The sequence below is a fragment of the Molothrus aeneus genome, chromosome 1, assembly GCF_037042795.1.
Source record: "Molothrus aeneus isolate 106 chromosome 1, BPBGC_Maene_1.0, whole genome shotgun sequence".
Lineage (NCBI taxonomy): Eukaryota > Metazoa > Chordata > Aves > Passeriformes > Icteridae > Molothrus > Molothrus aeneus.
The window spans coordinates 92,783,361-92,807,479 of record NC_089646.1 but is presented as its reverse complement, the minus strand read 5'-3'; the positions used below and the strand labels follow the sequence as shown (position 1 = coordinate 92,807,479).

The 24,119-nt window shown below is 40.6% G+C and overlaps 2 protein-coding genes across 2 annotated transcripts in view; both read left to right on the top strand.

The window, feature by feature from the left end:
• The window catches only part of PARD6G (par-6 family cell polarity regulator gamma), a 64,832-nt gene extending 59,930 nt beyond the window's left edge, over positions 1–4,902 (top strand). Inside the window, exon 3 of the mRNA XM_066546065.1 lies at positions 2,129–4,902. Coding sequence (XP_066402162.1) covers positions 2,129–2,988 — 860 coding nt within the window. The 3' untranslated portion in view covers positions 2,989–4,902. The remainder of the gene's footprint in view (positions 1–2,128) is intronic.
• A 1,011-nt stretch (positions 4,903–5,913) lies between these two features.
• On the top strand, positions 5,914–12,916 carry BLOC1S4 (biogenesis of lysosomal organelles complex 1 subunit 4). The gene is made up of 5 exons (XM_066546052.1): positions 5,914–6,156; positions 6,463–6,534; positions 7,687–7,788; positions 8,468–8,602; positions 11,932–12,916. The coding sequence occupies exons 1-5, from the start codon at positions 5,944–5,946 to the stop codon at positions 12,028–12,030; spliced, it is 621 nt and encodes a 206-aa protein (XP_066402149.1). The 5' UTR covers positions 5,914–5,943; the 3' UTR covers positions 12,031–12,916.
• Positions 12,917–24,119: the final 11,203 nt, after the last annotated feature.

The following is a 24,119-nucleotide window of genomic DNA, read 5'->3' as shown; positions in this document are numbered from 1 at the left end:
GCCCCAAGTTGTTTTCATAGGACTGTCACAGAAATTTATCAATGAATTGTGGGGGTGAGCTGGGCACAGTGTTGGAGTCTGTGGTGATGAAAGACATCTTGAGGAAAAATATTTGTTGTGAACTTTTGGAATCATCCATCAGAAGTAGCTGAATGTAGATGGTGATCTTGTTGATAGAAGAGGAATAATACCTGGCTTTGGCTGCAGTAATTGGCTACTGTACTCAAAAGAGTAGTCACTGCACTGACTGTTCACCAGGTAGACTTGAGAAGGTGCCATCTCTCCACAGTCACTGTTTTGGCTGTTAATACCCTTCCAGAAACCAGTTGGGAGCTTCTTGTGTTTGGGTGATTTTAAGGACTTCCAATCCTGTGCTTCACTGGTCTAAATAACAAAATAGGGCCTGTGCAGCTCTGAACATCCTGGGAAGAGAGAGAAGAGGTGAATGTGGAGTTAAACACAACAGATTTGTCCAAGGAATATCTTCATTTCACAGAAACTTTTTCTTCAGGATGACCTTCCAGATGCCCTGTGATGTCCTCAGGGTTACTATAGCCAGTGTAAATAAGTTATAGGAAAATGCAGAAATAATATTTCTGAAGTCTTTAAATGATTTTTTTTCCCAGCCCAAAGGACTATGTAGGATCACTGTATAACTTAGACTGGAAGGGACCACCTCTGGAGTCCACCTAATCTAACATCCTGCTCTGAGGAGGCTGAGTTAGGTCAGGTTGCTACTGACCACTTATTTTTAGTGTCCTTTAATTAGTGTAACTTAATGTCACTTAATTGAAGTCTGTCAATAATGAATCTTGAAAGTGGACTTGAAAATGAAACCTTTCAAGACATAAAAATGCAATTATAAGCTTGTTTTTACTAACACCCTTTTCCCTCCTCCAACCTTTATCAGGTATTGTCTTACTCTTTCAAACATTAATTTGTCAGAGAAGCAATTTTCTTAGTGGCAGTTCTGAAATTGTACTTTGTATGGTACTGCTTGTCTTCAACAGGAGAATAAACTGCAAGTCTGTTACTTATCTGAAAAGTATGCTTAAACTCCTGGTGAAATAACTTTCCAGCTAGTGCATGGTTCATGTCTAAAATATGCACAGTATTTTTATTGTGAGATGTGGTGATGCAATTATTCACCAACAACTTCGTGACTTAAGTATTTCTTATGCAAAGCACAACATGAACTTCCTATGTGGAATAACTTAGTTTGCTTGGATGAATTAAAGGTGATCACTTTTCAAGTGCCTTGAGATAACTGCTACAGAGACTGAAATATTTAAACAATTCCTTAAACTGCAGACCCCAGAAAGGCAGAAAGATTCCTGTGAATCTTGCTCTCAAGGCAGGAGTGTGGGTGTGAATCCATGTCCATTCTGTGATCCTTAGCAGACATACTAAGCAGAGGAGTTTCCTTCTACCTGCTTCTCTTTCTGCCAGGCTGCTTGCTTACACACTACCTTTTGTTAAATGTCACTTTTAACAGTTTTTATTGCTGTCAAGTTCACCTGAACTGAAGTAAAATGCTCCAGAGAGAAAAGTGATGTACCAAGAGATGCATATTAACAAAACTCCCTTAACTAGAAAAGCCTAGGCTGAAAACATATCTAACTACTCTCTTGCACTCTTGCTTTCATGTTTGTACCTAAGGTTAAGGCAGTGTATTGGGTATCAAAACACTCCCCAATTCAGACTTTTAGGTTAGGAATGCATATATGCTCCTTGCCCACTTGGAAGGTATGTGTAAGACTACAGTCCAGCTCTGAAAATACAGTCTCACGTCCAAGATGGTGTATCAGGCTTGCAGCAAGAAACTGCCTTCTGCACAGCTGACAAGAGTTGAGAATGAGAAGTCTCTTTTCTCCAAAGCATGGAAGAAGTATGAGGAGTTATTGTGAACAATTAATTCATTCCGAGTGTTGTGCTGATGGACATAAAGTGAAACAAAGATTAGAGTAAATGGAAGAATTAATTTGATTTTTCCCATATTAGTATTATTTTTTCATTTTATTATTATTTCCATATTGCTATTACTGCCTTCACTGAACCAATTGGAGGAAGAAAATGGCCTGCAGATTGAATTATTCTGTTTGATACATTGGTACTGTTTCTCTTTCAGATGAAGTGGACTACAGCAATTTTGGGACCAATACGCTGTCGAGGAAGAAGAAGGCTCTGGTGACACTGCGCAATGACAACCTTCGCCGGCGTCCCCACATCAACATTAGCATGCCTCATGATTTTAGGCCGGTGTCTTCCATAATTGATGTGGACATTCTCCCCGAAACACACAGGAGAGTGAGGCTGTATCGACACGGGTGTGAGAAACCCTTGGGGTTTTACATTCGCGATGGCACCAGTGTAAGGGTGACTCCTCATGGACTGGAAAAAGTTCCCGGTATCTTCATCTCCCGTATGGTTCCTGGTGGCTTGGCAGAGAGCACAGGCTTGCTGGCCGTGAATGACGAAGTCCTGGAAGTCAATGGCATTGAAGTAGCAGGAAAGACTCTTGACCAGGTCACAGACATGATGATTGCCAACAGCCATAATCTCATCATCACGGTCAAGCCAGCAAACCAGAGGAACAATATTATTCGGAGCAGTAGGATGTCTGGTAGCTCTGGCCAGTCTACAGACAGCACTGCGAGTCACCATAGCTTGCCTACACCCCACGTGCTGCAGAACTTCCACCCTGATGAAATGGAGAGTGACGAAGAGGCTGACATTGTCATCGAGGGTGGTCTGGAGCCACAACACATTCCTAAACTGCACAGCCTTACTTCCACTAGCCTCTCTCGAATCAATGGCAGCAGCCTTAGCCACAGACTTCAAAGGGACCTGGTGCTCAACAACAGCTCTGGCCGAGAAAGCAACGGCAACCTCCACAAATTACTCAGTTCCTTAAAAACTGATCCCCGACACAGTCTGGTTATCCCCAGAGGAGGTATCGAGGAGGACGGAACAGTCATTACACTTTAGTAGCAATTTCTGCAATTCTCCTTACAGTCTTAAGTGCCAATTGGGACAATCGACTTGGGCAACGCATGCACAAAACAGGGAGCTGACATTCTCACAGACCTCATGGCTGCAGAAAATTGTTGCTTTCTAGGAAACGTGGCATCTGGAGTTAGACGTAAAACTGTCATGCACTGCAAAATTTGCCAGGAGAAAGCCTGAGTGCAAAACCTGGTTTATGTCCCAGCCCTGAAGTGAGAACACAAATTTGTTTTAGTTGGTATAAACCTAAGCAGTCTTACAGGCTACCCATGGCAGTGCTATATACTTGGGTTTGAAAGCATGGGTAGACATATTTATACATGCATATATATGAATTAGATTTTAATAGTAACAGACATGTCTATTTGAAGTGGAATCTGGTTTTCTTCTAATACCAGATAAGGAGAGAGTGCTTCTTAATAGCTATCCTGTCTTCTTCTGTTACATGCAGCCCCTCTGCCGACTTGTTTACACCGTCTTTTCAGCGTTATGTCTAACCCAGACGAGCTCTGTAAAAGCAGCCGTTTCCTATTCCAGTGGTAGCAGCGTTCGGGAGATGCTGCAGACACATTTTCCAAAGGAAACGATAGAAATCCATTTCCATGTAAACCCGCGTGTTGCCCGCGGCCCGAGGGGCGGCGCAGGCTGTGGCCGCGGCTGCCGGGCCATGGCGCCACCTGCCGGCCGGCGGGGGCACCGCAGCGGGGGCAGCGCCGCTGCCTTCTGGTATTCTCTTAACGTATTTATTAGATGATACCTCCTTTTGTTGATTTGTTTGGTTTTTTTCCTCTTTTCCCTCATCATCTCTGTTTTTTCAAAATCATGGTTCATGTGAGTTTTTAGGCGTGCAAGCCTCAGAGCTGACACAGGTCCTTGCTGTACCTTTTCGGCAACCCGAATCCTTGACAAGAGATTGCCCTATGGAGGGGAGGGGTGCTGACTGACTCTCAAGCCTAACTTAGAATAGTTCTGTTATTTTTGGACTCCTCCAGTAATAAAGCTTAATGTCTACACAGGACTTCTTGAAGGTTAAAATATACTGGATATATGTGAAGGTCAGACACCTTTGCTGGGTGACCAGGTGGCTAGTGAGTGACCAGTGACTGTTGAGTCAGTACCTATCTGCTTCTGGAAACACCATGAGTTTTACGAAAGTGGTCTAATCTAAAATATTTTGTTATATCTTGATCAGTGTAAGGAACAAAATATAAATGTTTTAAAATGTATTTTTCTACTTTTAGCTTGTGTCATTTGCTCTTTGTTTTTAACTTTGTAGTACATTAAAGCTTTTTTTATATGGTGGAATAGACATTTCTCAAATATTTTATGAATATGAAAATTCAGGAGTCTTGGTTTGGAAAAATTACATTCCGTTTTGGAATCTGTAATGGCTGGAAAAAAGGATGTGTGGACTAATTAATTGTCGCTAATTTAGAATACCTGTGGAACAACCAGTCTTCTGCTCATGGTTAAATATCTTTGGGACATTGAACTTAGTTTATTTCTTTTAGATTTGCTTTAAGAGTTTATTTTGAAAGTCTTTCACTTACTCTAATTAAAACTTTTCTAGGTATCAAAGCAGCTATAGAGCTGTATTTATTTTTCCCAGCACAGTAAGAATAGAACATTGATCCTGTTCGTCTTAAATCTGTGTTTGTACTTTACCAAAGGTTTTCATTAAAAAAAATAAATCTGATAATTGGTGCAGTAAAACAAATGAATAGCTGGATATGCTTCAGTCAATCAGACCATCTTATCCGGAAAAAATTTGTTACACCTTAAATAAACTACTTTTATGAATAAGTGGATTTTTCTGGCTGAAGTTACTCATTTTACCTTAGTTAACTGATGAAAATGTGGCCTTGTCTGCAATAAATGTTCGCTGTCTTACTTCTACTCTGTATTTTCTCCCCGTGTCTCAAGCATTTTATATGGATGTATCTCTCCTCCCTATGAAAACAAGGTATCCAATTTGGGTGGCTCTTCAACTATGCAACTATTTTAGTGCAGTATCTTTTCTCGGTGCTGCTTTTACTAAAGGTTCCTGTTCTTCTGATTTCCATGGGAACCAAGTAGCTTCCTACCCTCCTCACAGCATGGCCTGCTGCAGACCTCTGGGCTTTGAGGGGTAATTCTGGCTCCATGGAAAGAGGCCAGGATAACTCTGATGGCACTCTGGACCCCTTTGCCCAGAGCCTGCTGGCTGTCACTGTCCACAGAAAGCGTTCCAGTGCAATCTATCCAAGCTTTCCACCCCATTCATCGCAGGAGGGAGGAAGCATAAGTTGTGTCACACACATGTACAAATTGTAAACACAACAGCCAGCTGTTGATGTGTCAACTTTGGATCCTCCAACACTTCGTGAAACAACTTCTAAGGCTTGCAAACATTTTGTGCAGCATCTTTGTGGGGAAAATAAACAAGCACACACACACACTCACACAACCAGCTTCTCTTTTGAATGTCCCATAACCGCAAGCAGAGCTATGTTGTACACTCACACTGAGCTCCCTTCCCAACTCAGGCCCTAACGGGAGGAATCTGCCTGGAAGCGCGGCTGAGCCGCTCGGGTTTCGCGGGCCGTGGCCCGTTCGGGTGTGGGATGGAGTTGTCGAAGGGGGCTCTGAGGGTGTGTGGCTGAGGGAGCAGCCAGCCCCCGCCAAAGGCCACATCCTCCACAAACGCTCCTGCAGACGGAGCCCCGCTCTTGTCCCAGCGCCAGGCAGGGGTGGCTCAGAGCCGGCGGAGCCTGAGTTTCCTCCAGCCAAGCGCGATTCCCTGCCCGGGCACCGGCCATAAGGGCGCTCCGTATGCACGTACGCTCCGTATGCAGCGCAGGGGCCGGGCCGCTCCCGCCCCGCCTGCCGGGAGCGCGGCTGCGCCGGCCCGCCCGGTCATGTGAGGGGCGGCGCATCCCGGTGGGAGCGGGAGGTGGGATGGCGGCGGCTGCCGGCGCTGGTGACCGGGCTGGAGCCGAGCTGCCGGACGCCGGCCCCGGCGCGGACAGCGGGAACGTGTCCCAGAGCCAAAGCAGGGCCTCCGGCCTCGGGGAGGCGGAGGACGAGGATGCCTCGGAGGCGTCGCTCAGCGCCACCGCCGCCGCCTACTCCGCGTACCTGCTCGCCGACCGCAGCCTCTTCAGCGAGCAGGTGGGCGAGGGCCGGGCCGGGGGCTCCCGCACAGCTCCCGGGCTCAGGGAAGGGCTGCCCTCAATGGGAGTGCAGCCGTCTGGAGCTGGACACGCTCCTGGGCTGGGGCTGTGCAGGACAGGACGTAGCGGGGGTCGCGTCCCTTGCTCTGAACGAAGCCGAGAAAGAGAAAAGCCTGTGGGATTCCTGTGGGACTCGCTGTAGTCTGACCTGTGTCTGTACTCGGTGACACTGGCCGGGGTTTTGTGAATGTGTGTGTGTCTGTGTGTGTGTGTTCAAGCACTTCAAGTGACCTCTGTTTTGCAGATAGAAAGCTTAGACAAGAGTCTAGAAGACTTACTGACCAGGGTGGATGAATTCGTGGGAATGCTGGATATGGTATGTATAAGTTGGATGTGGTTGTGTTTTCAAAGTCAGATTAAACACAGTTGAATTGGTGTTTGTAAGTAAGACATAGAGAGGAAGAAGCCTCTTTAGTCTAGGCATGTTCCAGTATGAAAACACGTTTGATAATTAGATTACTTATTTTGGTAATCAGGTAACTCATGGATGAAAACTACCAAGCTTTCATGTCAGAGCAAAATGTGTTCATATAGCTATAGAATCATATAATCATATAGAATTTAGGTTGGAAAAGATCTCTAAAATCATCAAATCCAGCTGTTAACCCAGCACTGACATATTCATCCCTAAACCATGTCCCAAAGTGCTACATCTTCTAAATACCTTCACCACTTCCCTGGGCAGCCTGCTTAAATGCTTGACAGCGCTTTCAGTGAAGATTTTTTTTCTAACTGCATATTTATGTAGTTGTATTTGTCTTGTTTAAAAGAACAGTATGATATTCTGCTTATTCTTGAAAATATATAAAGACATCCTTTGTTGGTTTTGTAATGAAAGTATCTAATCCGAGTTGCCAAACCACCAAAGCTAGATTTGTCTTTAGGGGACCCTCTTTTCAGAAAGGCAGCTTCGTTTTCACTTTTCTCATAGGGTTAGATGGGGGAACTGAATGGAAAGTTCCTGTAAGCTGGCACTGGTAGATAGGCTGTCTTTTAAAGTGTAGCACATATGGTTTTCCTGCACAATTCTGTGGTAGGTTTGGGGTTTTTTTTAATACCAGTAAGCTAAGATTTTTGTGGCCTCACTTTTATGACAAATCTGAAGAAAAGTAGAAGTAGTAAAACTGAAGACAAAATTTTAGCTTAGTATGTTTATTTCTTTAGTGTGTCTTGGAAAATGCTCCATATCACTTCAGAAGAGATTGTATTAGCCTACTTTTAATATAAATATAAAGGTAAATATTAGTCTCTGCAAAATACATTTTCTTCAATGTTATCTAGAAACTATACAAAAATGCTATAGTGTATTGATTTTAATCTAGTGTTTTTATATGAATTTATTCTAGTATTTTTAAACTCTAAATTATAGGCTGTTCATTGGAGGACAGTTCTAGTTTCCAGAATAAAATCTACTAAACATTTTGTTTCATTCATTGGTTTTTGTATTATTTCTTTGCATTGTCTTTAGATTCGAAGTGATTCCTCTCAAGTTGTCAATGAAAGTATACCTCAAATTTATACAAAAGCCACAGAAATGAGGCAGATATATAGGAAGATTGACAAACTAGAGGTATGTATTTGCTGTCCTCTAGATGCATTTTGTTTCCTAACAGAGGGAAAAATCAATGTCTGCATATTTGTGTGTGTATGTGCACACATGTGGAGTGAGCTCAGGTGAGTTGTGCTCTCCATGTCCATGCTGGGTTCAGTACTTCAGGGTTAATAAAGAGGACTACATTTATGAAGAATTTCTGGGAACTGTGGGAATTCCAGATGTGTTTTAGATCTTTTTGCGACATATTTAAAAAAGAAAAAATGAAATTGTCCATTGACTGTTTGAAGCAAGGCAGTTTTTTGTGTTAGCTTTCAAAGTTTCAGAAACAAATAGAATGAGAGATCTCTTGATCCCTAATAAAGCTTCAAGACTGTGGTTCAGATCCTTGGTTTTTTTTTTGGTAGTAAAATGGCAGATAGAAGTCTAGATTCTGAAAAATCCAAATTAGTTATTTGAAAGGTAAATTGGAAAAGGAAGAATATTTTATTAGATTTAACCTGGTTTTCAGCCTTTTAAGTATCTCAAGTAATTTCTAGCATTAAAATGGACTTAGAGGCAGAAGGGAAATTGAGCATGAAGTTTTTGACAACTCATTTAAGCAATGGAACTTCCACCCCTCTTTTGCAATACATAATCCTGTTTTATGTTGTTAGGGAAAGTGTCATATTTGTTTTGTTGGGTTTTTTTACACCAGGCTTTTGTGAAAATGATTGGGAATAGCGTAGCTGGACTGGAAGAACGGGTCACAAAGGCAGAAACAGACCTTGGAGCTTTTCCAAGCACCTTCAAGAAACTCTTGCACACAATCAGCATGCCATCCTTCCTTAATGTAAGTAAAGTTTTGCTGCCATGTGACCAGCTTAGTTGCTCTGCTTACTAGATCAGATGATTAAAATAATAATAAGTTTGTTGCACCTGTATATGAATGTAGCTGTACATTTTTAATATACTTTATTAGGATTTTTACAGAGTTCTCAGGCTTCTTTAAAAAAAAAAATGGAAGCAACCAAACTTAAAAATTTAATTTCTTACAAGGATTTGTGTAGCATTGCAAAACAAGGCTGAGCACACAAAGAGATGAATGTGAAGGACACAAACAGGCACATAATGCACAGGCCTTTATACTAAAGCACCCCCGATCTCTGGTGGTATGCAAAGCAAGTAGGAAGAGCCTGTACAGGCAACACTGCTAAAGGATCCTTCTGCATTGATAACATCACTGCACAAATGTTACCTAAAAGAAAACTAAAGCTAATCTGCACAGTATTTTTAAGATAAAGATTATATTTGTATTCAGTGCACACAGTTGGATAATCATGTTACCACCTTGGTAAGCTTTCTAAGGATGCAGTTTTCTCCATCTTTCCTTGTGGACTGTTCCTTTACAAAGGGCTTGAAACACTCTCTCTGGTGTATTTCAGAGAGGCCTTACCTAACACTAAACTGGCATTGTGCCTTGGGTTTAAAATAATCTTTTGGTTAAAAAAAAAATCACCTGAATTCCTGATGTTTCTTGACATCACCTGGTAGTACACCATTTGTAAGTTCTACTCTTTTGCATCTTGTCAGCTCACAGATTGTTTTATCTTTTAGTGTATCCATCCTGTACTAACTCAGTTTTCTGTGTTCTGGTAAGAATGATGAAAAAATAGCTTTGTAGAAGGGGAGAGGAAGAAGGTTGTGGCTTTTGGAGTATTTTTGTTCCTACATCTTCCAAGTATATATGGCAGCAGAGAAAAATACATATAAAAAGAACGAGTGTTGTCTTGTTAAGGCTCAATTCAAGGAACTGGTTCTTCACTGCTGTTTACTGTGCAGTCTTTAAGTTAGTTAATTTCTCATATCATTCCTTCATTTTCCTTAGTGTTTAAGTTTAGGAGTTCTGTAATTTATTTCTTTAAAAAAACCTAAAATCAACAACACAAAGTTGCACTTTATGGGCCAGTTAAAAACCAAAAAACCTGTACAAGTTGCCTTGAAGATTATTCAGCAGTATTTTCCATTTTTTTCTATAAACAGTTAATAACCAAGGAATTACAGTCTTCACTTGAAAAGTTTGCTAGTTCAAAGAAAGTACTTTTTTAGTGTTGTAGGGGAACACTTTGTCAAATTAGCACTTTTTCCACAATTTAAAAGTTAGAAAACCTTTGAAAGTTTCAGGAGGGTGGACCTGGCATCTCCAGTGGTTTCTTAGTTTGATTATGGATAGCAATAAAATAACACTCAGAACTTACTGGCATTATTTGATTCACTGAAAGGCAGGTTACTGTTCCAAAGTGATTCTGGGTATTGCATAGTAAGATACCTACTTCCACTTGTAAACACAAGCATAAGTGAATGCAGATGCCTGTAGAGATTACTCCACTTGCCTGATATTTAACTAGCTCAATACATCAATGTTAAAATACATGTTTGGAAAATAAGGTTATTCTGATGTTATGATTTTCACTGTAGCTGTAGTTTACATTTTACTGCTAGTTTTAATTTACTCAAGTACCCTCATTCTCTTCCCATTTAAATGTATCTCTTTCTTTACACAAAGGCTGTATTTTTTATTTCTCAAGATGTGTATTTATAATCTCCCTTTCACATTTTGCCCAAAGTTCTTCCCTTGTGAATACCAGGCAGTGTAAAGAACAGTACTTTAAGGTTTCTAATATCGCTAAAAATGTAGACCCTCAAAAGCTAAAAATGTCTGCTAATCAGCTGCAAAAATAACTGATCCTTAATGTGTGCTTAGGCAATTGTAGCTACTGTGTCTGCCTATAAATTTCCTCACTGGATTGAAATTGCCCCTTCTTGCACAGAGGAAAATGTAGCACCTCTTAAATCCGTGTCAGGAGTTACAGAAAACCTGTGACCTTAGTTTCCCGTGCTTGCAGATTGTTATGTGATAGGACAGTACAGAGTAGGAGAGTATTTTAAAAATCAGAACTTTGATTTTGAAGGTAGCTTTTACATTTGGCAAAATTTGTGATACAGAGAACACTGATAATATACACTGTTTATAGATCAGATCTTTGTTTATATTTTTTAATTCCATTGCAACTTGAATGAAAAAACAAACTTAGAGAAATTAATGGTGTTGTAAAGTTAAAGACATAATTTAATGTATCAGCAATTTTGTATATAGCAGGAGAATGTGTACTTACTTCGTATGGAGTACAAGTACACAGCTCAACTGAATATTGAGAAATTTCCACTTTGTTTTGTAGGTATGTTTACTTATATCTTCATTTTGGTGCTGTAAGACCATTCTAAACTCCAAGGCTATCAAACAATGATATTTGGTGTACTTCTAACTTTATTATTGGTGAAGACTAAGTTCCTCATTCCAAACTGACAGGGCTCTATGAAACAGTTCATCAAAATATTTTTATTAGTTGAAAAGAACATTTAATGAGTGAAATCTTGATTTCAAGCATTCTATTTAATGCCAGGCATTGAAAACATGCCCTATGTCTGCATTGTGTTGCAGCATTATGTACCCACAGCAAGGCTGATGTAGTGCTCCTTGATGTTGTCTCTTTCAGTGAGCCATCGGATACAGCAAAACATTGTACAGTTAATATTTAAAAGAAACATGTACACCTTCCCTCAGAAACAGTGTAACAGCTCTTTTCCAGTCCACTACCAAATTATTTTTAACATTGTGTCATATAAAGAAGCTCAGCAGGAGCAGCAACCTTCTTGAAAGAATAATTTGCTAGGTGTGTTTCCATAGGAAAACTTTTTGAGTAACTAAATGAGAACCCAGGCCCAGAGTTGACTCCAAAGAAGCGGCTGAGGAGAATTTGAAGGCTGGAGCAGAAAAGGTAAAGGTGTATGGCTTGAAAAGGTAAAGGTGTATGGCTTGGAAAGGATGAAGGTTACAATGACTCTCCCATCAGCTGGATGGTACAGTTTGGCTCCTGCAGTGCTGGCATATCCTACGTGTTCCAGGACTGGGTCCTTTTAGGCGCTGGAATGGCAAAGGTCAAAGGCTGCGTTTCTTCACTAACTTTAGGAATGTGCCAGGCTCATCTGAGCTATGATTAAGAATTCATCCAACTAAGTAATATGCCTTAAAACTTTTCTTGTTTTGCATTTTAGCTCTGCAGGCATTTGTTTTAAAATGCTTTATGAAAAAGGCGAAAAATAAATTTCTCTAATTTGCAGAAATCATCTTCCTCACGACAGCAACAGACCCTCTATGAACCTCCAGTCCTCTTCAAGACTGAAGACTATTTTCCATGTCTTAATGAAGCACCTTATTGATGATTTTTTGCTTTAGGATTGATATGAATCAGCCAGAATAGAGAAGCCAAGTGAACAAAAGGAATGCCAACCTCAGAACAACTGCATTTTCTAAGCACTATTGATGGCATATTGCCATTCTGATTCTCATTGTCTTCCCTCAGGCAATATTTTCAGGTAATCTTTGTTTGTGCACATTATTTCAAAAGCCTTCCTAAAACACCATGTAAGTTTTCAGATTATTTTGGGGAAGGAATTTAAGAATATTTTTACATTACTTTTTTTTTAATATGGAAATAATAGGAAACATACTATTGTATATAAGTTTTTTAACACATAAATATCTGTGCTGCTGTGCATGTAAATAGCTATATCGCAAGCAGGGGGTTTATTTGTCTTTTTTCATAATGTGCTGATTGAGGTGAAAGAAAAACTATGCATTAGGTTTCACATCTATTCCAAGGTTTTAAGCCTGGTCCCTGCAGTTTGTACAGAGAAATGCACCACATTGGGATTTACTTGTTGCAGGGGCAGGACTTAGGAGGTTGTCCAGGAATCAAGGACATGGCTCAATCCATGTGATGTAGTCCTAGTTCATAAAGCAAACATCCTACCCCACTGATGATCCTCAGGTCCCAGTAGTGACCCAAACTTTTAATTATTGCATCATTGTGTTGTTTGATGTATAAGCAGGTGGACATGAAATAAATTTATGTATAGAGAGAGATATAGATGTATAAAACCTGCTGCCAAAAAGAACAAGTGTCTAAGTTGGGGAGGGATGACCCTGGACTGAACTTCAGTTAGGTACTTGACCAGACTGCTTTTCCTTCACAACTCTGTGTAGATACTGAGGCTTCCCACGCTGATTGCAATTTGTATTATCAATAAACTAATAGCTGGCTAACCCCTGTTGTGGTCTTGCATTTCACTGGACAGTATTTACCCACCTAGCAGGTGTTAGTCATAAATTGATGTATTCCTCTGAACAAGTTTTATCTCTGCTGCTCTATTGCCAGTGTAACTCACTAGAATACTCAAAATACAAGTCTGGGAGGAATGCTTTAGAGAAACAGTATTTCTCTAGATTTCATGTTGCACACACAAAACAGGTATGAAGTTGCAGAGCAGAGATTGTATATTAATACATCTTGTCTCCAAAGACCAGCAGGGATTGGGTTCTAAACATCTTAAATGTATCTGAAGCAACATTTATTAAAATTTAAAACAAAGATTTTCAAGTCCAAGTTAGTAGGCTCTAAAAGTAGTTCTGATGTAAAACTTACCTGAATTTTAACATAGGAAAATAATCACATAAATATGCAGAAAGAAACAGACATGACTTTGAAGCAGGGCTCCCCTCCCATCCTCCTTGTTTTCATAAATAATTTATTATTCAGATGTTCCACTGGAGCAATAGTTGCATTTCTAAAAGGCGTGGTGCCTTTCAGTGTATGCATAAATAATGCTTGAAGGTTTATCCCTCCTCAGTGAGATCTAATAAAATTACACACTTAGTGTAGCAACAGAAAGCTGCAGTCAGGTACTCTTAAACATGCTAACACTGGTATGAAAAACAAAGTAATCTTTAGAGCAACTTTCTAATTAAATGAATCACCTTCTCAAATAACTTTGTCCTCTGCTGTGTGGAGCCAAAATGCAGTTTCTTTTTAAAAGATGATGTTTGAAATATTAATAAAGATTTTAGCAAGTTTATACAGCTGAATATTTTTCACACAATATTTTTCATATTAGTAAGAGTGAACATTCATATATCCTGCAGTGGGCATTTTTGTTGAAGTGTTGTATGGAAAAAAAGAGCTGTATCTTCAAGGCACACCACCAATAAAAATCAGACAGTTCCTATAATTAGTATAGCTCTATGTTGGAAATTCTCCAAAATATTTTTATTACTGAAAATAATGGACAATACATGGAAAATTTGTTAAGGAAATGCTGCAAAAGACAGTAAATTAATTGTGGCTTTTAAAAGACATGGTACAAAATACCAAGGTCACTGTTCATCTGTTACAAAATTAAGCTCATGGTTATGAAATTAAGGCATTCTCATAATACTGACAAAATGCACCCTGCTGTTGGTTTGTTTGTACCTTTGCTGTCTCCTTATTCATGGTCAGCCCCACCTCCCAGGAATAGCACAAAAAACATCCCAGATGTTCACACTCAGTAAAGAAATACTCAGAATATTCCTTTATTCTGTCTGCTGTTACCTTGCATTAGTGTAAAACCAGTAATAACTATATTGTGAATTAGGTTCAATATTTACTGGGTTTGCCAGCTGTGAACAAAATCTGAATCTCAAAATCCACTGATACCAATATTCACAGCCCCAGAAGGCTCTACCTGCATCTTTCCCTACACCATGTTTATCCTCTTGCCTGAGTTCCAGGATACAAGCCAGTACCTATGGGGCTACATCACCTGTTTTTCACGTGAGAGCTCTTCATATAGAACTGGTGTAAAGCAAGATGTGATTGTGCTGTGCTGCTAAAGGTTGAGTATCAGGCACATGAAATGAGCTGGTGTTTAATATCAATAAAGTAGTCTACATACACATCTTACTTTTTTTCAATGTCATTAAGCAAACATTTTAAAGCAATCCTAGCAAAAGTAATGCTAGAAGTTTTTATATTCCTATAGTTATGTACATTCTAGGCCCATGTTAAAATTAGCATTAGCCTAATGCTAATTGAAACTAGTGCAGCTTTCTAAAAGTTATCTGTTTGCTGTACAACATATGTCAATATGTCACAGAAGCTGCATTCACAAGATAGTCACAGTGAGGTTATATCACAGTCAGGTTGGACTGAATGTTAGAGGCCTACACTTTTCATAGCTCCTGGACAAAAATGAGCATGATCTGTCTTGCATAGGTATTTAATTATATGATAAACTCTGCCTGAAGTCAGCACATAAAGATTGATATTTATATTTAATATTTTTTGGACCAGCAGATTTTGTTCCAATCAAGCAGTGCTGCAACTGCAGTAAAGCCCAAAGAAATTACAGAAGGATGCAGATGACTGAAATGAAAAGAAACAGGTTTGATTATTTATCTGATCAAATAAGATAAATTACTTAAAGATGCACTGGATTACATTGACATAAAAACTTGTGGCATTTCATTACTTCTGCTGACAATAACCTTCAGGGTTAAGTAGTTTTACTTACAACACTAAGAATTAAGTAGCAAGGTAAAGCTGTAAAGAGTGATCCTGAGTGAAAGACCTAGCAGAATGAGTAGGAAGAGGAAGACAGCTTGCACCTTTGTCTGTGAAAAGAACTTTATATTTGGCATTGGTAAATAATGCTCCCATTTAAAACAAAAAAAAAAAAAAAAGAAAAAGAGGAAAATGGTTTTTAAGTGATTACTTTTTTAAACTCCCTCACTTTTCATAGAAAAGATATTGGTCTTGGACCAGCTACCAAGAAAATCCTTGAAAAGCTAAAATCCCTGTCAGATTCAGCTATGGTCAAAGAGGACCATAACAGGAGTTGGTATCTTTCCAGCCACTGCAGCTAAATCCATCAGGGGTGAGGAGTTTCCAGCTGCTGGGATTCCCATCCGTGTAGGAGCTGAGCTGCTGTGGCAGGCTGTGCTGCAGCGGCAGAGCAGAGGCTTTGTCCCTCAGCTGCTTTTGCTGATTCTACTCCAAGCCGATGGGTGGTAGTACAACCTAAAGATGGTAGTGCAGACTCCAGTGGATCTCAGAGATTTGGAGAGTGTTCTTGCTTGATGTTATCTATTCCCAAACTCTTTCAATGCTGGTCATTTTTTATGATTTGGAAAAACTGTAAAGGATATGGGAATGGTGCATGATGTCTTAATAAGGAGCAAGAAAATAGAAAAAAGGAGGACAGGTGTTGCTCATGGGCAATGCCAGAGACACAGAATGCAATCACCTATAGATACAGACTGTGAAAAGGAAAAATTAAAATAATGCCTCTGGAATTATGTCAGACTAAAGGATATGGTAGGGAAACCAAAATATCCTGTCTAAAATCCACATGGAAGATACAAAATGATATTTCATTTTTGTCAGCTTTAATATTGTCTGTACATTCTTTGGTGGACTGTTAAAGTGATACAAATACATCAAAATTGCATCAATATTCATTCCAATGTGCTATCTATATGGGATCTTAAATAGTATATTTTAAAAGTGTATCAAAAATACAGATATATGAATGTGCTGACAGACCTAAGAAAATGAACTGAATGTTAGCAAGAATTTCATCAGAGGGTTCAGAGTGAAAAGACAAAGGGACAGAATTCATTGGGGGAAAGTGCACTCACTGAGAAAAGAAGGATAAGTATCCAATTCAATTTCTCATCTCCCACTGTTTCAGAAGCTGTAGGTTTCATGAGAATAGCTCAATGCCTACATTATTTAAAATTAAATTAATTGCCATCTGTTCCTTACAGGTGACACTGTTGGGAGTTTCTTTACAAGCAAAGCAACCTTTAAGAAAAAACAAAGGCAGAAATTTCCACAATCCTAGGACATTAAAACTGAGGGCTGGCACTAAATATGACAGAAGCACCTGAGAACTGCAGACTGGCAATAAAGCTGGTTCTGATTGATTCATAAAAATAAAATTTAAAAAAGGAAAAAAAATAAATGGTAAGAGCCTTATGCAGGAATGGAAGAGGCAGAAAATAGCATAGCCAGGGCATGTGCCAAGGGGTGAAATTGTGGTGACAGAGCTGTGAGCAGCATCAGCAGATGAGGGCAAGATCCCCGAACTGGAAGGTAAGAATGGAGATCCACAACAGATATTACATATATATGTGATGTTGTTATTTTTTCACAGTTTAGGAGCTTTTTTTCTCCCTCCAGTGTGCACTTTTCCCAAGTATATAGTTTTGGGAGGGGCTATAACTGTACTAGAACTGTGGACCAGTTCTAGTGTCTGTGTCTGGATCGGGCTGCTGTTGCTGCTTCTGGTTACTGCCTCTTTCTCAAAAGCAGTAGGACTTGCAGGTAGCTAGCCAGATCATTGGACTGTCCTGGCTAAAAATCAGTGCTGCCAAGCCAAACAGTCCAGCCCCAGCACTGATGTCTTGGCACAAAGGTGAGGGGTGACACTCCTCTACTCCCAGCCATCCCCCTGAGAAGGCATGCAAAGCACTTACTCTGGCAGTGTGTCCCCGTGTACAGCTGGGGAGGTGCCTGCTGTGGAATTAACATCTGTTTCCTTCATGTGTCTTTGATTAGCTCTTTTCTCTACAGGGATGGCTTTGCAATTTGTATGGAAACACAGAGGGAAAGAAGAACAGGAAAGAAGGTATTGGGAATAACCTTCTTGTTGTCATTGCAGAGATGTCTGTGTGTCCTGCTCAGATGCCTGCTTCCAGCAATATTTATCAACTAAAATGTGATGGTTCATCTGGTAGTGATACACAGTGCCCTTATTCTTGGTGTCAGAGGTTGCTGAGAACTTTTGTGGAAGTGTGCTTGTTGCATCTAAAATCCAGTGTATTATCAAGCAAAAAAATATTTGGGAAGAAAAATACTAAACAATATAATTGAACAAAAATTGTATTTTCTTTCTGGATTTATTAGCTTGACTTCTCCTGAATTTCATTGTGTTTCTGTAGTTGAAGGACAACACGAAGCAGTAATGCCAGAGGAATCTTGCCTAAGGAAAATCAAGTAGGATATTGTTAGCTAACAAGGTAGATGAGCAGTGCCATTGCAAACTCATTACATGTACCAGTGAGATAAGTCAAGATTCTGCTAAGTGAGTTGGATGGAATTATGAGGACACAGAGTCAATAACAGAAAGAGGCCAGCAAAAGCAGGGTTATAGGAGATACCCGTGCCCATCTTGAATAGTGTTCTGTCTCTCATTAGTTTGCACTGTGGGACTGCCTGTGGGTGTAAAATGGATTCTTTTGGGACTGAATACAGCCAGAGACTTGCTCAGGAGTTTAGCTGACTTGCTGCAACTGCTGTTGGATGTTCATTCCATGCTGCTGGCCATGCACTAGTTTTAGGCGAAGATGAAATTCAATGAAACATTAAGCTACAAATCTGCCTGAACTACTGTGCTGAAGTACTTGCTAGCTCAGTCATAGACCCAGGGTGGTAAGCACCACTCTGCAGGGGTCTTCTTACTCTGCAGGGGTAAGAAGACTGAACCAAAACTCTGGGATGAATGCAGATGTGATGGTGCTTCAATATGGATATTGTGGGGATTGTGAAAAGCCTGATGTAAATGTCAGGTAAGAAAGCTGCTGGAGAGGAGATGATGGGGGGGTAGACATAGATCTAACTGGAGTAAGTTCAGTTCAGGTCCACAAAGACAATTAAGGGACTGGAACATCTCCTGTGAGGAGTGTCTGGGAGAACTGGGATGGTTCATCCTGAAGAAAACTCATCTCATTCATTTGTATAAATGGTGATCTCATTCATTTGTATAAATACCTGAAGGGAGGGAGTGGAGGAGAGGGAGACAAGCAATTCTCAGCAGTGCCCACTGGTAGGACAAGAGGCAGTGTGCGCAAAAATAAAATCTCCTTGCCAAAGCACCTTCTCTGTTGCATCCCACATTCATATTTTTGAACCTGTTCCCACAAGCTTCTTTTAATATCCTCTAATTCTTGTATTGGAGGACACAATCAACAATCATGAGCCATCTGTGTTGCTCATCCTCTTGTAGTAATCTCCGTTATTTCCTTTTCCATGATCTCTTCCACTGGCTGAAGAATCACAGAATGGCCTGGATTTGAAGGGACCTTAAAGATCATCTGGTTCCACCCCTCACCATGGGCAAGGACACTTTCCTCTAGAACAGATTGCTTAAAGCCCTGTTATTTTGTGTACGAAGCTTCCATGGTTTTGCTGCCTTTCTCTGATCCTTTCCCACTAATGCTGTATCCTATTTGAGATCAGAAAGCTAGGACTACCCATGTAATTTAAGGCAGAAGCAAATCAGAGGTTTAAACAGTACCACAGCCTGCCTTTTTCTTGTTTCTTCTCTACTTATTTCCCTGTATCAGATGTGCTTCCTTGTCTTGTTCTGAATGTTTAAACTGATGGTTTCCAGGACCTATCAGAGTTGTGTGATCTCATTTATGAGTAACTGCTCAAATTTACTTTCTGACTCATAATGTGGTTCATGTACAAGGATATTTTAATGTAATAGCTAAATCTGTGGCTGTTAAGCAGGAGCTACTTCCAATCAGTAGGATGAGGTTTTGCTAAAACAAAGGTTATGTGGATCAGATATAAAAAGTTGTAGATTGTGGGGCAATGCACAAGAAGGCAAAATAGAGGTGCTGCATTGGTCAATATGTTTGTGTGGATACACCACTACTGGAGGTCAGTAACTGGCCTGGTTGTCTGACCCCTTTGTGTATTTGTGCTCACCGGGGCTGTCATTTACCTTTTCTAATCATAGCTACAGAGCAGTGGTCCTGGCAAAATGGTGTTTAAACTCAACCTGAGGTACTGTGCTGAAGCAGAGAGCCCATGAAGCACACTCCAGATACTGTTCAGCCCACTGCAGCCTTGGAGGAGAGAAGGAACACTGAGGAAATGACAGAAACTCCCTTTCTTTTCAGTGCTCCCAAATCCTTCTTTGTGTCAAGTCTGTCCAGGGTACCTTCTTCTCCCCCTCTTTCCCTTAACTCCTCTGTATCCTGAGACTGAGCTGCCTCTTATGGAGCCCCTTTTCTCCCTGGTAGGGTGGAGGGGAAGTACTCTGAGCACCTGGACAGGTGAGAAGTGGGATTTCCTATGGAGGCTCCAGCTTTGAGCAAGTTGAGAGCAACCATGCTGAGAGGTTTACTCAGGTTCTTTTGTGAAGCAAGAACCCCTGTAGATCGAGCCACGTTGAGGAACATCCCAAGTCTGAAGTGGGTCTGAAGTGGGCATTTCACTGCCCTGCTCTGGTGAGATTAGTGTACTGTTACTCTCAGACATTTGGATGATCCAGAAGAATCTTAGCTGGGCCTCGAGAGAGAACAGCAGTGCTTATGCTACACTCCTTTGGGCAACAGTACTTACACATTTTGTTCCCCAAACCTTTGCTTGGAACCCAGCCCTTGAGACCATTGTTGGTTCCAACCCCCACCGTGGCAGGGGGATTGGAACTAGGTGATCTTTAAGGTCCCTTCCAACCCAAAACATTTTGTAATTCTATGATGATGATTAATCACGCGCTACTTTTATCTCTCAGTGTGTAGGAAGAAGTTGAAGTGAATGACTATTCTGCAATCACAGTCTGCTGTTTTCTCTGTAAGAGTTTTGTGGATGTGGCCATTTGATAACAGCATAGTGCTTAGAAAAGAGGTATATAGCCTTGCTTTTGCACTCTTCCTCTTTCCAGCTCAGTTTATTTCATTTTCTTCAGCAACTGAGCATTATGGTCAATATAAAAAGCAGTATATTGTCTTGCAAGAAAAATTAACATCTCCAACTGTGTTCAAGTTGACTTTTTTTGATCTGCTACACAACATGGCTTAATTCACAGGTGAAATGGCAATACCAACACAGAGCCCAGAAGCAAAGCCTGGCATAAGTGCAAGAAGAGGAATATTCTCAAATATTCTACCATCTTTTATTTCCCATTTCCCTTTTACATTTTTTAAAATTAGCAGTTTTATTGTTGCCTGATACAGCTTTGTGCATAATTTTTCAGTTTACTCACAATGTTATTCCTGTGTGATGTTTTTATAGTCATATAAATACTGTTGGGCCTTAGTGTTGCTTGTTAATGGTGTCTAGGGAAGTCAGATTTGTTACACTTAGAATTGCTCACAAACTTTTTGTCTGCATGGTTTGACTTGTGGAGAAACTGCTCAGTGTTGTATTTAAAAGCAGGATGGGATGCATCCACACCTCCCTGGCAGGGCCTGCATTGACAGTGTGGTCCAATGTCTGTCCCAGCCTGCGTGGACACCTAATTGTAACTGATAGATGCCAACTGATGGAATGAACTAATGACTCAAAACATTGATGATGACAGGCATTTGTATCAACTGGACCCATCAGAGCGTGCACATGTGGGAAGGTTCATCTCAGGCTTCCTTTATGTGTCTGAACCTGCCTGCCAGCAGGTGGGGATGTGCACAGGCAGCAGCTGACTGGCTGCTACTTCCTCACTTGCACTGCTGCTGGAACAGAAATGTGCAGACTGAAATCCATGATGCTACCGGGGCCCTCACAACAGGCACAGAGCTCCACGGAGCCCTGTTTAGGGGGTTCCCTTGCCAGATGGAAGGAGGTATTTAGCTCTGTACAGGCAGACCTCTGCAAAGACCACAGGTAACCTGGGATCTGCCTGGGGCTCCTTGCTCTATCAAAAAGACATCTGTTTAATCCTGAATTTTTGCAGATTTAGCCATATATGGTTGCTCTATCAAAACATTTGTTTAATCCTGAATTTCTACAGATTTAGCCATATATGGTTGGCTGGTGGAGGGTCCTGGAGGAATATTGAAGGCTGTCGGCACACGGCTGTGAAGACCAAGCTGGATGAGACAGCAGGCAGCAGCAGCAGCACAATCCCAGCTGAGCCCAGAAATCCACACTGCCACTTCCAACACAGGCCTTGCCAGGTCCACAGTCCTGAGGGAGCCTGTGGGGCACCACAGGAATGCCCGTGGCTACCCAGGGCTGGTCACAATGCAAGCAGCACATGGGGCAAGCTGGGCACAGAAGAAAGAAAAGAGGTGCAGGAGGCTTCCAGAAGAGGCAGGAAAGCAAAGAAGGGAAGTATCTGGTGGTACCAGAGGAGGTTATGAGACTGTGTGCGTTAGGGTCAGTCACATCAAGGTGAAGAGAAGTGGCTGATGTGGGCAGGTGAAATGGATTTGCTTTATTAGGAGAAAAGGGAAAATAGAATAGAATGAGTAATGTTTTGTCATCTGAATACCTCAGTCAGTTTGACACCAAAATTTTAGCCACAGATTTTCAGGATGCAGATGAAATTGCTCTACTGCAGATGAGTTATCACTAACTTCCTGATTGTAATGATTCATGCACTTCCTTTCAAATTCCATTTTTCCTTCTCATGTGCTCTATAGCCTATTCCAGAAAGAATATTTATTACACCAGTCTTTACTAGGTAAGTGTTACTTTTCTTAGCCAGCTGTTTCTGTTCTGCTTTCCTTTTAACAGGAAGATGAAACAAGTAAAATTAGTCAGACCACATTGTACCTTTTTTTGCTCCTTTTCCAGAAAAAAAATAGTAGATATGGCCATAGGAGGCAGAATACTGAACTCCTCTGACTGCACAGGGTATTTCTGTAGCTGTAATGTAGTTTCCTATGTCCACTATTAGATAATAATAATGTCATCCTAATATTCTCTCTGTGTAAAGGAATCATGTTTTGGAGGTGCTTTGACACATCATAAAGCAAATGGAAAACCCTGTTTGTTACCATTCACATTTTTTGATACTGTTTGAGACTGGTAAAAGGAAATTAATGGCTTACAGCTTGAAAATTATCACTAGCAGTGGCTTTTATTTAATCCCTCCTATTATTTTCAAAGGCTCGTTTGAATTCTTAATTATTAGTGTACATACCTCCTCTAAATTTCCATCTGATAATATTCTTCAGTATTATTCTTTAGTGTGGAACTTTCAGGTGATGTTAAAATAATAAAAGATTATTATTTTAATATTTTAAAATTCTCTTTAAAAAGAGGCTTTTAACCTTTTAAACCCTCTTTAATTGTTTCTCCCTCCTTCCTCTTTGCTTTTGCATGTCTCAGCTTACATTGCTTTCCTGTCTTTGATGAGTCATTGCATTTACTTTTTACTGATGCTTTTACATTTCAGGCTGGAGCATTGATTTTGGTTTCCTTGTTTTCTGATCAGAAAAAGCACAATTTTTTTTCCCTGTAGGTATCACTGGATTTTTGTCAGATCAGAGAAACCCTCTTTTTCTAAGTTGTGATTTCACAGCATGTGGTATGCAAGTGTATCTGGTTATTTTTGAAAATGCTTGGTGCTATTTCCTACTAGCAGTCCAGGTCCTGAAGCAATGTTGCTTTATAATTCAGCTGAATATTATAAAGATCTTAAACATAAACAGTATAAAATATAACAATCAAGTATGAGAATATAAATGAACATTTTAAATACCAGAGACTCCCACTTATACAAATATAAAATCCCTTTTACTCTTTGTCTTGGCCATAGGGTGGCACTGGTTATTGCTGAGCATTGATGTGTGTCCTAGGAGTAGTACAACCCAGTATTTTAAGTTTAGCAGAGCATTTTCAGAGACTAGGGATCTGGTTCATTCAGACTGGTCCATGGTTTATTCACTCCCGCAAGTAAAACAGCAGCTTTTTCCCGACAGGGCTGTAATAGTACCAACTCCAGCTCTCCACCCTCCTCCCCAGCAAACTACTGCCACACAGCAGAGAGACTGAGAAGAGATTTCCTTCTGCACCTTCTCCGACTTCCTTCTCCTCTTCTGCTGCCTGCCTTGCTGCCAGCAAAGGAAAATATCAGGCAGCTGTGAGAATGAATGCGGTCTCACACCCCGCAGTTTCCTCCTCTGGGTGGTGATCAGTTGCCTTCATGCCTCTTCTCTGTGACCCCATCAGCTGTCAGTGACACTCCCTCAACCTGTGTCTCAGCCCTCCCAGTGGAACCACCACAGGAGGAGCAGTGTGTTGGTGAAGGGATGTTGCCTTTCCCCACTTGCTGCTGCTACTTGCATAAGAAGAAAAAACCCAACCCTTGCATCTTTTTTTTTTTCTTTACTTACCATAGAGCCAAGCCTACAGAGGTGGACAAAGGATAATTAAATCCTGATGAGCCAGCAGACTTGGCACAAAACCAAGAAGAACCTTGAAATATTCAAAGGCATTGTAAAATAATGGGAAGCATTAACCTCAGATCATTTTTGTGATGATGAGAAGATGAAAGTTGGAAACACGTAACTGAATTACTGTTTGTAGATATGCAGCGCTTCTGAAGTTAAATCAAAGTATCATTCACTGTAGTTAAAGTGGTTAATATTTGCCAGATTAACTTGAGGCATTTTGATGTAAAGTGTAGATAACAGTGGCACAGCGTGCTTACACAGATGAAATGAGACATACTCACCTCCAATGCTTTTC

What these genes read in the sequence shown, in the direction of transcription:
- BLOC1S4 (XM_066546052.1), top strand. Translation starts at nt 5,944, where the DNA reads ATGGCGGCGGCTGCCGGCGCTGGTGACCGGGCTGGAGCCGAGCTGCCG. An exon ending in GCAGCCTCTTCAGCGAGCAG is followed by an intron (nt 6,157 to 6,462) that starts GTGGGCGAGGGC and finishes TCTGTTTTGCAG; the next exon opens with ATAGAAAGCTTAGACAAGAG. An exon ending in GCATGCCATCCTTCCTTAAT is followed by an intron (nt 8,603 to 11,931) that starts GTAAGTAAAGTT and finishes TCTAATTTGCAG; the next exon opens with AAATCATCTTCCTCACGACA.